This window comes from Sinocyclocheilus grahami, unplaced genomic scaffold, assembly GCF_001515645.1.
Source record: "Sinocyclocheilus grahami isolate Dianchi unplaced genomic scaffold, SAMN03320097.WGS_v1.1 scaffold476.1, whole genome shotgun sequence".
In the NCBI taxonomy this organism is placed as follows: Eukaryota; Metazoa; Chordata; class Actinopteri; order Cypriniformes; family Cyprinidae; genus Sinocyclocheilus; species Sinocyclocheilus grahami.
Genome location: NW_015505655.1, coordinates 577588 through 591144, shown reverse-complemented (window position 1 = coordinate 591144; position 13557 = coordinate 577588). Strand labels below are relative to the sequence as shown.

Sequence of the window (13557 nt, the reverse complement as noted above, 5' to 3'; positions counted from 1 at the left end):
ATTTATATAATATTTAAAATAATGCATGCCTTTTCACTTTATTCTGATTTATTCTGATTTCAGTTTTAATATAAAATATAAAAAACATGTATTTATTTTTATAATAATATAAAAATATTTTACAAAAAATTACAAAATGTAACACTTGTAAATAAATCTATATCATAGATGGTTTATTATGTATACCATGTAAATCACTCTGTATAGTCTATTTTTTTATACATTGTTACAAATAATACATAATGCAAAATTTTATAATATGACATTTTTTAATTATTATTTGTATATATTTATATATATATATATATATATATATATATATATATATATATATATATATATATATATATTAATATAATATATAAAATATATTATATTTATATATTTAAAGTAAACAAATAAAGTAAACATTTAGTTTTAATATTTTTTTTATTTGTATATTAGTTTAAATATGTAAAATATTAAATATGTTTATTATTTTAAAACATAAATATTTAATAAAATATATGTATCATTTATTTTGACAAATAATCTATTATAGATGGTATATCATGCATAACATGTAAATCACTGTGTAGTGTTTTTTTTTAATATAATTAGGAATAATGATGAAAACGTAAATATATTATATTCATATATTTAAATAAAGAAAAACAGAATATATGTAAATTGCTTTAATGGTTTAAATATATTATATAAATAAAAAAAATATTATTTTAGAATGTAAAATGTTATATAAAATTATAAAATGTTTAATTTAATAAATAAATATTATAATAGCTACTGTATATATGACACTGGCCAAAGCATGACAGACACGACTGCAGCCAGTGTGGTGTGAGGGAAGAAAACAGGCCAGCTGTGAGCAGATGTGCCGCTTCACAGGAAGTACAGCAGGCAGGTGATGCTCACGTCGCTCCAGTACTCATTCAGCCAGGGGAGCCTTTCAAAAAGATGGGATGGGAAAAACATCTGGCTGATCCAGAATCAATATTTACATGGCTGTGCGTAACTATGGCTGAGACTGTGATTTGGACGGCACAGACGTAGTGGTTAGAAAGCGCTGGTAAAATGATTATCCGCTTATCACATATTTGTCTGGCAGTTGAGTATGAGGCGTTTATGAAAACTGTCCGGTTCATCAGCATGAACAATGACAGATGTTAAAGAGCAAATCATGAGCTCTGCAGCACTACTCAGAAATATATCGCCAGCAATGGATTCATGCCATTATACTGTTATACACTCTGATGTCGGCCATATGGTTGATTCTTTTGCCACAGAATCAATATACACATACATATACATAACACTATATGGATACAGGACACAAGAAAAGTAAGTGAATGAATGAATGAAAATAGAATAAAAAATACATTAAAAAGTATGTATAAATAAATAAATAGAAATAAGTAAAAGTATCAATTGTTAACAAATAGTAAAAATAAATTAATAAATGAAAATAAGTAATAAAAATAAATGTAAATAAAAAATGAAGCAAAAGTGAATAAATGTAAACACAAAATAAGTATAAATAAATCTATAATTAAATAAAAAGCCAAATTAAATAAATGTATTCAAGTAAATGTTTTACTTATACTTATTTAATGTTTATATTTTAAATAAATAAACAAACTGGTAAAGAATACAGAATTAATTAATAAATAAAAATGTATAAACAAACAAACAAATAATTAATTAATAAATACAAATAGACAAATAAATATAAGCATAGTAAATATAGTATGTATAAATAAATAAATAGAAATAAGCAAAAGCATCAATTATTAACAAATAGTAAAAAACATTAATAAATGAAAATAAGTAAAAATAAATGTCAATTAAAAATGAAGCAAAAGTGAATAAATGTAAACACAAAATAAGTATAAATAAATCTATAATTAAATAAAAAGCTAAACTAAATAAATGTTTTTGAGTACATTTTTTACTTATACTTATTTAATGTTTATATTTTAAATTAATAAGCAAACTGGTTAAGAATACAGAATAAATTAATAAATAAAAAAGTATAAACAAACAAATAAATAATTAATTAATAAATACAAATAGATAAATATGAACATAAAATAAGTAGTTAAATAAATAAAAAGTACAAATAAATACATACATACCTATGTAAAAACAAATATATTTTACTTATACTTATTTTGTTTATATTTTTAAATAAACAAACAAACAAACAAACAGGTAAAGAATACAGAATAAATGAATACATAAAAATGTGCAAGTAAATAAATAAGTAAATAAATCCATACATAAATTCAAAGAGTTAAATAAATATAAACAACATGAGTAATTAAATAAGTAAAAATATTTAAAACTAACAAATAAAAATAAATGTAAAAATAAATACAAAGTCAAAGTAAATAAAAGTAAACAATATAAGTATAAATAAATGCATAGCATTAAAGCAGCACTATGTAACTTTTGGAGCTTTAGCGGTTAATAAACAGAACTGCACACATCCCGCGGAAGAACATTCCAACCGGAGCTACTTCTCTAAGTTTATGTCTATGGTGATTCACGCAGGTATGTGTTACTCCGCAGCGGTGACGACCCGACCAGGCTACAATAGTCCAAATATAAGTACTTAGTAACATAGTGATTCGGAATAAGACAATAACGCGGTTTGGAAGATGAATTCATGATGTACTCGCTCATTATATACATTTTGCAAATTTTGAACACAGAAAAAGTTACAAAGTGCTGCTTTAATGAATCAATTAATATAAAAAAAATTCTATAATCTATATAATCTACTATAAACATATTTTTCTCTTTTTTCCTCCCCTGCATTCATACAGTGTACATCTCCACTCAGAAGTGTTTACAGTAACAGAGCAATGCTATGATTACTATTCAGCAGCGCAGTGATGGTGTACAGCACGTCTGAAACTTATCATAGCAAAAACAGGGTCTTTAAAGTCAAACAAATAATCCTGGCTTTGGGGAAATGGGATATATTTAATAGTTGATAAACTGTTACAAGCAAACATCCCCTTTCGCATAAATCAACGTCACATTTTTGCACAATGCTGTCAAATTTTCCTGGAGCAAAACAATAAATATTGTATATCACATTTACAAATGTTGACACTATAGAACGTAATGTTTGTATTACACATCCTCGAACAGTATACATCTTTTCTTTTTTTTTTCTCTCCATATGGAAATTGCACAGCCAGGTTCACTTGGAATCTTGATTCAAGCTGTGAGCTTTTAGCATTTATTTTCATTTGAATCTTCGACAGAAAGACGTCAAGACGTCAAGTCAAGACTGCCTTAAGATCCAGCTGCTCACTTCAACAGCTACTCATCATTTCAAGTCAGAAGAGATGCAGGATTTCAAGAACCACGAGCCCTCACTGCTATCCTTACAACATTACCGCACCGTTATATTTCAGCAGCACAGTAAAGTTTACAACAATACAAATATGCAAATTAAAGTAAACCAAAATGTACTGTATTATATCCTCTGCTCACCAAGGCTACATTTATTTGATCAGAAATACAGTAAAAACAGGAAAATTGTAAAATATGTTTTACAATTTAAAGGAACTATTTTCTATTTGAATATATTGTAAAATGTAATTTATTGCTGTGATCAAATCTAAAATGCTGAATTTTCAGCATCATTACTCCAGTCTTCAGTGTCACATGATCCTTCAGAAATCAGTCTAATATGCTGATCTGCTGCACAACAAACATTTCTGATTATTATCCAAGTTGAAAATAGTTGTGCTGCTTCATATTTTTGTGGAAACAGATTTTTTTTAATACGATTTTAAAAGAACAGCATTTCTTAGAAACAAAAATCTATTGTAACATTATAAATGACTTTACTGTCACTTTTGACTAATTTATGCATCCTTGATGAATAAAAGTTTTTTAACTCGTACTTATACTCGTATCACAGTTTCGACAAAAATATGAAGCAGCACGACTGTTTTCAACACTGATAATTAGAGCCCGACCGATATATCGTTTTGCCGATATTATCGGCCGATATGAGCCTGTCGCCGATATATCGGTATCAGCGAATATGCCGCCGATATGAATTTTTTTTTACAGAACATATAACGCAGATAAAATGCTTGAAATTGTGTAATTACTTCGTTTGTCCAGCAGTTTGTCGCGCTCTATTGTTTGCTACTGGCGAACAGGATTAAACGCTTTAAAGCTTAAGTCTATGGAAACCCATTGAAACTTTGAACGGCCATATCTCCGTAACGGCGCAGCGAATCCGCACCAAATTCGGGGGATCCCTTCAGCTCGAGGAACCCTCTCGAACGCGAATTAAGTGTACATCTAGAGGTCCACTTTCGAATGAGACCACCCCCACGTCGATAGCCCCCGGGGTTCGGGAGTTACGGGTGGTTAAATTCGCGGTCCGGCGCCGATCAAGCGATCCCGGGGGGCTACCGACGCGTTCGAGAGGGCTCCTCAAGCTGAAGAGATCCCCGAATTTGGTGGAGATCTGCCGGCGCGTTCGCGAGATAGTGACACCAGTCAACACTTTCACTTCAGTAAAGACTTGTTCAGGCAGCAGCATTCAAGCGTGGTCTTATTCGACCGCAAGTGCCCTGCGAAGTGGACTTCACATGAAATTCTGCCATGATTCTAGTTCCAAGGGAACATGCACATTACAATCAAAGGGCATTAAAGTGTGCGAGACATGAATTTATATTGTATTTATTTACAGAGGTATATTATGTCACACTTCTCTAGTAAGTTTCGTCTGTGTGTGAAGACAGTAGCGCAAATCCGCGAATAAATGTTCCGAAGTGAAATAAACTTCAACGGAATAAAGTTGAATGGAATTTAATTGAATTAAAGTTGAATAAACTTAAACTTTACTGTTTAGTGCACTGATGTCAGACTCATTTTTGGATAATAAAGTTTATTGTTAAATTGTTAAATGCCCTGCCTCCATTGAGTATCTCTGTCACGTCATTATAAGTGTTTGATCACCACATTTGAGTGATCATTGCAAAAAATGTGTTTATGTATATATATTCTGTTTATGTATATACTGTATTCTAAATATAGTACTAGTCAGATGTTTGGACACACGAATGGGAAAGTGTCCAAACTTTTGACTAGTACTGTACTATAATATACACAAAGAATATTGGCCGATATATCGATATCGGCCTATTTTTACTCCCTAATTTCGGTATCGGCCCCAAAAATAACATATCGGTAGGGCTCTACTGATAATAATCAGAAATATTTCTTGAGCAGCGAATAGTCATTTCTGAAGGATCATGTGACACTGAAGACTGGAGTAATGATGCTGAAAATTCAGCTTTGCATCACAGAAATACAATAGTCATTTTAAATTGTAATAATACTTCACAATATTACTGTAATTTACTGCATTTTTAATCAAATAAATGCAACCGTGGTAAGCAGAAGAGACTTCTTTCAGAGACATTAACAATCTTTCATCACTATAGGCTGTATAATAAAGTTTAGCTTGACATATGGCAATAAACCCCTAGCAAATGCTCTCATGGCACACCACACACATACAGTTATACTTTATCTAGATTCAATGCCACTTCTCCTATTATCCGTTGTGAATTATGTTCTATGAGTTTCCATTATACTTCTACTGAAGCATACGCTGCTTATTTTCAGCATATTCTGGGGTAAGCTTAACCCGCGGACTAATATACACCCAGCGTACTCGTTCCTTCTTCAGTGAAGCGTCTGTGAGCGCGTGCGTCTCCCACAAACCCCTGCAGTCATTAGCTTGACATATGGCAATAAACCCCTAGCAAATGCTCTCATGGCACACCACACACATACAGTTATACTTTATCTAGATTCAATGCCACTTCTCCTATTATCCGTTGTGAATTATGTTCTATGAGTTTCCATTATACTTCTACTGAAGCATACGCTGCTTATTTTCAGCATATTCTGGGGTAAGCTTAACCCGCGGGACTAATATACACCCAGCGTACTCGTTCCTTCTTCAGTGAAGCGTCTGTGAGCGCGTGCGTCTCCCACAAACCCCTGCAGTCGCTCAGTCTGCTCTCAACGCTGGGCGTTTTTTCCCTCTCCGTTCAAAAGCCTCTCGGATTTCACAAAAAGCAGCAGAAGCCAAAGACCAAATCGAGAGAAATCTGGCCCCCGTGTCCAGAAAATATTCCCTTTCTTGTTTCCCCTCGCTAAAGATTCTAAATAACTTTGCCGTTATGGCTATAAATGCAAACAGAGCGTATTTTTAACATCTGTTCCCTGAAGAATTTTCACTGTACTGCAATTGTGATTTTAGACAAATTAATAAATAAAATGAACCCAAAAAAAGTTTACTTATGTTTTATTAGTTTTTTAGATAATAAATTAAGTAAATAAATATGATTTTCACTTGAATAACTGTTCAAATAAAAAATACAATAAAATCAAAAGAATAAATAAATTGCAGAGTAAACACATATTGTGATTTTTATTTGAAAAATGCATTAATAAATGAATATATAAAATGAATAAAGATAAATAAATAAATGTTTACTTATGAATTTTTTATTTAAATTAAATCTAAAATAAAATAATAATATTAAATTAATACAATTAAACATTGTAATTTTGATATATTGTGATGTATTGTGATATTTAACAAATATACTGTATTAATAAAATGAATAAAATAAAACACAAATAAATAAAATGTTTACTTATGATTTCATTTAAATAAAACAAATAAATACAATTAAATAAGTATGCAAATACTTATGATTTTCCCTTTACTAACGGTTTAAATCTAAAATATGAATAAATGAAAATAAACAGTGTAATATTAACTTGACAAATGTATTCAAATAAATAAATAAAAATGGATAAAATGTTATACATAAAAATAAAAATACTTAACACTTTTAACAAAAAAAAACAAAAAAAATGAAAGAATTAACAAATATTTTGTAAAAATACTATAAATAATAAATTAAAGTCAATATTATTTTCCCCGGAAATCAGCATGTCAGAAATGCTGTTTATATAGCTTGTATCTTATTTATTATATTCTGTATTAAATCGAAAACATAAACATAACTAAAAATGGATCATTACACCTCATGGTGATGAGGAGGTTTAAGACGCACCAAACCACAAGCCAGAGTCTAAAAACACTTTTTTTTTTTTTTTTTTTTTTTTTTTTTTTTTTTTCAGTGTAGTCTGAGCTTCGAGCGGTTTGGTGCGAGTTTGGCCCTTAAATATGCATTTATCATATAAAAATCAAGACGCAGCAGGATATCTCATAGCAAGTGGCTCTTGAAACCACAGTTTTGAGCACACACACACACACACACACACACACAGTCGTGCCAGCACCGAAATACAGCTGTGTGCCGATTACAGATCACACTCGTGCCATCCAAAAGCACAAATTACACAGTTTTGCCTCTTCCCGTAAATACCACGTACAATTAGCCTCTATTTTTACCCCACCTGTCTACATCAGACGATCTGTCAAAGAAACGTGGTCGCTCCATAAACGGACGGTTTTCATCACCCGGCGCATGAAAGCATTGTTTTATGAGCTCTGCGATGTCAAACGGCTGATTTCTGCTCGAGCTCGAGTCTATAAACAACACGGCAGCTTTCAGACGCGTCTCAAGTGCCTCTGTTTACGTTGTGGCCTGTGCATCAGTGCTGCGGAAGAGCCGTCGAGAGGATGGGTTGAGCGTGGCTGTGGCCTTTTACAGTTTTGTGAGTAAACAGAGCTTCGGCGTGGGGCGACTGGAAGGCCTGTCAGGCTGTGTTTTGTTAGGGCTGGCCCGTGACGGCTCGTTAAAGGCACTGGAGTGAATGTGGTGGGCGCACACGCCACTCTTGCGGTGCCAGCTGGATGTGGTCACAAAACAAGCTGGCCTGTCAGGAATCAGACTTGATGTGAGAGATTAGAGGGCTTGAGAGAGAGAGAGGGAAAGATGCTAAACCAGACTTTTCATCTCTTGCATTTGCAAGTTTCAGAATTATTATCCCTTACTTTTTTTACAATCCACCAGAGTAAAACTAGTTATACTTCCAAAAAATAAAAAAATATCCAGTGTTTTGCAAAGCAAAAGTAAAAAAAGCTTTTTGCACAATTTTCAAGTAAAATCCACTTAAATAAGTCAAATTAACAAAGTGAATAAGTACATATTTTTGATTGTATACTGAATTTTTAAGGCAAATGTTTAATAAGAACAAGAAGCAAAAATATATATACATTTTTTACAGTGCCACACATTAGGATTTGTTTTTGAAGAACTGTCCTGAAGTAATTTTATTTTACACCTTTTAAATAATTTATTTTAGCTTACGCCTTTAGAGAATATCTTTATCTTGTTTGAATAATAAATCTAACAAAACGTTGTGAGGTTTGTGCTTAAAACAAGAAAAAATGCTTTTCAAAAAATTAAGAACTACTGAAAGGGGAATTAAAGGGAAAATTTAAATAGTTTGGAGAAAAAATTTCATCAAGAGAATTAAATAAATAAATAAGATTATTTATTTATGATTAATAACTTAAAACAAATTGAACGATGAACGAACAAACAAACAAAAATGAAAGAATGAATGAATGAATGAATGCTGAAAAGGCAATTAAAGAGAAAATTTAAATTTCACCATCAGAATTTATAAAAAAAAAAATTCAAGAAAATTTACAAAAAAAAAAAAAAAAAAAAAAAAAAAAAAAAAAAAAAAAAAAAAAAAAAAAAAAAAAAAAAAAAAAAAAAAAAATACAATAAATAATTGCGAGTAAATGAATGAATGAATGAATGAAAAGGGAATTAAAGAGAACATTTAAATTTGGCCATCATTGGGTGCAGTATCTTTTAAAAAAAGAAGAAAAAAAAGAAAGCAATTTTCCTCAAGAAAAATACAAAAAATTAGGGATGCACCGATATGAAAATTTTGGCCGATACTGATAACCGATCAGGCCGATACCGATAACAGAAAAAATGAGCATTTATCGGCCGATACCGATATGGTGGCCGATATATCGTGCATCCCTACAAAAAATTACATAAAAAATACAATAAATAATTGTGAATGAATGAATGAATGAATGTGATTTTTGATTACTTGTTTAAAATGAATGAATTAAGTTTCTGGTAAAGTACAAAGTCAAAATTGTTTTAAAAAGTTCTGAATTATTTACAAAGTTCTGAAATATAAATGAGGTTTATTAGAATTTAGCATTACGGTCAATCAAAAAACACAGTTAAAGTTATTAAATAATGCAGGATTTCCAACAGTGCATCTAATATCATCTTTGCTCAACAGATGCCAACATGAATGTAAGAGTACAAGTTCGTGCAACTCCTGGTCCCAAATAATCATTTGAAATCAACAGAGCTGCACTGTTTCTTAATGCATCATAAATTCAAGTGTATTTGTGTCCTAACAAGTATGTAATCGCTGCACCAAGCGAAAGTCAGAGGTCTATGTACAGTCTATGTACAGCTTCCAAAGAAACAAACTTCTGAAAAAGTCCGCTTGACATTAACGCGCCTCAACACAAATCATACACACTACACTTGAGATCAGATCCCATGAGAAGACAGCAGGTGTAGAGGACACACATCAGAAACTCCAGTCTGACATCACGCCGGCACATAGCCTAACAACTGAAGAGCCCGACTGGGAACGAATCCAGGACCAGATCACACGCCAGGCCTCAGACGTCTGATAGACGCTAATCTCCTCAGTAAAGTTTCAGAGCTACCGGCTGTTTGCTCAGAGAGCAGCATGGGTAATATCTAATCCTAATGATTCATCAGAGCTTTATTTACCTTCAGAAGACACCACAAACACACAGAGAAACCTCCGCCGAGGTCACCGCTCTGCCCTGATGAGGACTGTGGGAACGTTTGGTCTGATCTGACCCGAACTTCCTCGTCCCTGCTGAAACCGGTGGGATTGATTGGCTCTCAAACAGACGCTCAGCGGGTTTCGACAGTCAAAGACACAGTCACGTTCATACGGGCATCGGGCTGTAGTGTTTCCCAGGGTTCAGTGGGTTCCCATGGCTTCACCAGCTCATGAGAAACAGCAGAGTGAATGAATGAAACAAATAAACCAATCAGAAGGAGTCCCTGAAGTAATGGCCTGCTCTGATTGGCTAAAGATTAGAATATGAAACCTGAGGGGCAAATGGAGCAACTAATAAAAGTGTTACAGATGGAGTTGCACTGTTCAAAAGTGTTTTTTTTTTTTTAAAGAAATTAATACTTTTATTCAGCAAGGATGCATTAAATGGATCAAGGCCTGGTTTCACAGACTGGGCTTAGGTTAAACCCGGATTAGGCCATAGTTCAATTAGGACATTTAATAGAGATGTCACAATTCTCAATATAATATCGAAGCGTTCGGTACGACACTGAACAGTACCTGGACCGCTGACGGCTGGGCCCGCAGGTCGAAGAGGCGCAGCTTCTTGTCCTACAGAAACAGAAGCACAGAAGTTAAAGTGTATAACGATATTACAATAGCACGAGTTCAGTTATTCACCATGTCAAACAGAAATATCAGCACAAAGAAATACTTTTATTAATAATAATGGTAAGAAAACAGAAGTCTGCACTGAGCAATGTTAATACATTTTTGGGGGTATTTTCAGTTTTCTAATAATTCAGTCAACTTTCAGTATACTAAGTAAAAAAATGTGTTATATGAGCGATATCACACGAGTAGCAGTGCAATATGGCTGTATATCAGCACGGCTGCATGTAATAGACAGCAACGCCACGCCACATTTTCCCACATTCCCGATACAGTTGCATCAAAACCTTAAAATGACACTTTCTTGACTATAATGTGACTCTTTAGGCGTCAATGGGCCTCGATTATCGGTAGAAATGGTTTCATGTGGTATTTCTTATGAGTCGGTCAACATAACTGGCAGCGTAAATCGTAAATTGTAGCAGACTGAAGTCAAAATCAGTTCAGTCAATCAGTGGCCATCAGACGCCCCCAACACACTCAAACAGCCAATCAGGAGAGAGAACGGGATCAGTCCGAGGAAATGAGCGCTAATATGAACAGGCTGTCTTTCACTCGACCTTAATGAAGACCAGAGACTGACACATCCTCTCAAGCAAAAACACAGATAACAGGCAGAAAATACACAAACACTGTGTGCATTTCTAATCAGGCTTATTTTTAGTACCTCTATTCTATGGCATGCTTTTCTTTTAACCAAATAAGTGTATTTTTAATCAATTTAGAATGTGCTTATAATGCTTTTAGATGCCGCCTACAGAGGCAGCTCACTAGCGTGGTTTCAGTCCTGAGAGACAGACATTGGGACTAATGCTTTTTACCCATAATGCACCCATAAGACATCGTCAGTAGCCACTGGCAGCTCCTCTCCAGACAAACACGCCAGACACAAGACAGCAGCCGCTCGCACAGAGCCACACTACTTCACTGTGACGTGCTGCTTTCACTGCTCAACGACAGCAAATATAAAAGCACAATCATATACCCTTCTTATGATGTTAGTCAATATTTCAGCCGCTCTCAGCTGATTCTGACCTCTGTTATGATCGACTAACTGCTTCGCATGCAGGAGTCATGTATTTGACAGTTTGATAATGTGAGGCATACTTGGAGCAGCATGCTACCATATTACTTGTACAATGTCTGTAGTATGCATACTACATGTGTGGAATAACCAGATGATCGACTGCATTTCCCAAGAAGTGCAGTATATAACAGAACACTGTATCCCACAATGCAAAATTATAGCATTATTAGTAATATATTTTAGTTTTTTGTTTGATTCAATGAAAACATTTTTTAATTTACAGTTGAGATTATTTCTGATCATGATTATGTTCAAAGTAAAAATGTTCATTTTCAGCTTAGATCAATTTTGTTATTGATGATGATGATGATGATGATGATGATGATGATAACTTATTATTGGTTTAAAGTAAAAAATATAATTTTCAGTTTAGATCATTTCTGTTGATAATAATAATAATAATAGAATTATAATTTATTATTATTATTATTATTATTATGTCTTTTTATTATTTGGTTCAAAGTAAAAATGTTCATTTTCAGTTTAGATCAATTTTGTTGTTGTTGTTGTTGTTGTTGTTGTTGATGATAACTTATTATTGGTTCAAAGTAAAAAATATTTTGAGCTTAGGTAATTTGTCAATAATAATAATTATAAATTACAATAAACTATTAGTAGCAGTAATGACATTATTATTATTATTATTATTATTAATAATAATAATAATAAAAAAATAATAATATAATTAAATTAAATAATATAAATAATATCAACTGTACATTAACATTTTTACTGTCACTCATCAGTCAATCAGATGACCAGAAGTGTTGATGTTTAAAACACAAAACTGCATTAGAAGAATAATAAAAGGGAAACTAAAAAAATGAAATGAATTTTGTTGATTAAATATGCTAGTAATAAGGTTGTGTGTTGACAGTATAGTAGATCGGTGCTACAGTGTTTGAGCTGTGTGTCTTTGCATGATGCACACCCATTTCACAGGCTATTTAAAAAATACAAAATTACCAATCTGATTGAGTATTGAGTGTGCACTACAAAGTATGCTAGTATTTCTGTCTGAACATAGCCTACATAGTGGCATACATAAACCCTCATTTCAAAACCAGCAACTGATTTCGGGTTATCTGTCATGTCATGCACTGTGCAGTTATGCAGGTTTTATTTGCTGTTTATAGGTAGACGCTGCAAACGGGAGCCATCATGCTCAGCCTACCCATAATACCCTGCAGTCCCCGGACAGAGCGGGTCAGTCTCACCCCTGACAGTCCACACTGATCCCAGATCAGCCACATGCTCAATATATGTGTGTGTGTGTGTGTGCGCGCATTTTTGTGACAAATGAGGCCATAAATTTGTATAATGAAAACGGTATGACATAGGTATTACAAGGAGAAGGTGACTTTTCAGGACATTACCCCATGTCCCCACTTTTTAAAATGCTTATAAATCACACAGAATGGAGTGAATTGAAAATCTGAAATAGCACAAAGTTTCTTGTAAGGGGTAGGTTTAGGGGTAGGGTTGGTGTAGGGCAATAGAATATACGGTCTGTACAGTATAAAAACCTGTGTGTGTGTGTGTGTGTCGGCAACAGCTGTTTAATCAGTGTGTGTAATTTCAGCTCACATTCTCACATTGATTTTAATGAGCTTCAGTCCTGCTCAAGCAAACATCCTCTTTCCTGCCAACAAACTGTGAATAGCAGCCCTGGTTGCTATAGTACTCCAAAAAACGTCATTAATTACTTTAATAAGTAAGATAAGATAATATCCCAACAGTTTGTTTAAATGTTAGAAGCTTAACTAAAACTCTTAATTACTTGTCAAGCAAACAAAAAGACAAATGGACACATTGTTACACTGTTCATGAGGTCTTATATTCTTTAGAACTTAAGGGTGGAATATAGCTTAGCATTACATACACTCCGTTTACAATCTGTTTTCAATTAAACAAAAAATAATCTAAAATTAAAAAAATAATAATACAAA

General features: G+C 32.9%; 1 protein-coding gene across 1 annotated transcript in view; it reads right to left on the bottom strand.

Annotated features, from left to right (window-relative positions):
* The window catches only part of LOC107553663 (coronin-7-like), a 164739-nt gene that overhangs the window by 121091 nt on the left and 30091 nt on the right, over positions 1 to 13557 (bottom strand). The window contains exon 7 of the mRNA XM_016235949.1: positions 10411 to 10461. Coding sequence (XP_016091435.1) covers positions 10411 to 10461 — 51 coding nt within the window. The remainder of the gene's footprint in view (positions 1 to 10410; positions 10462 to 13557) is intronic.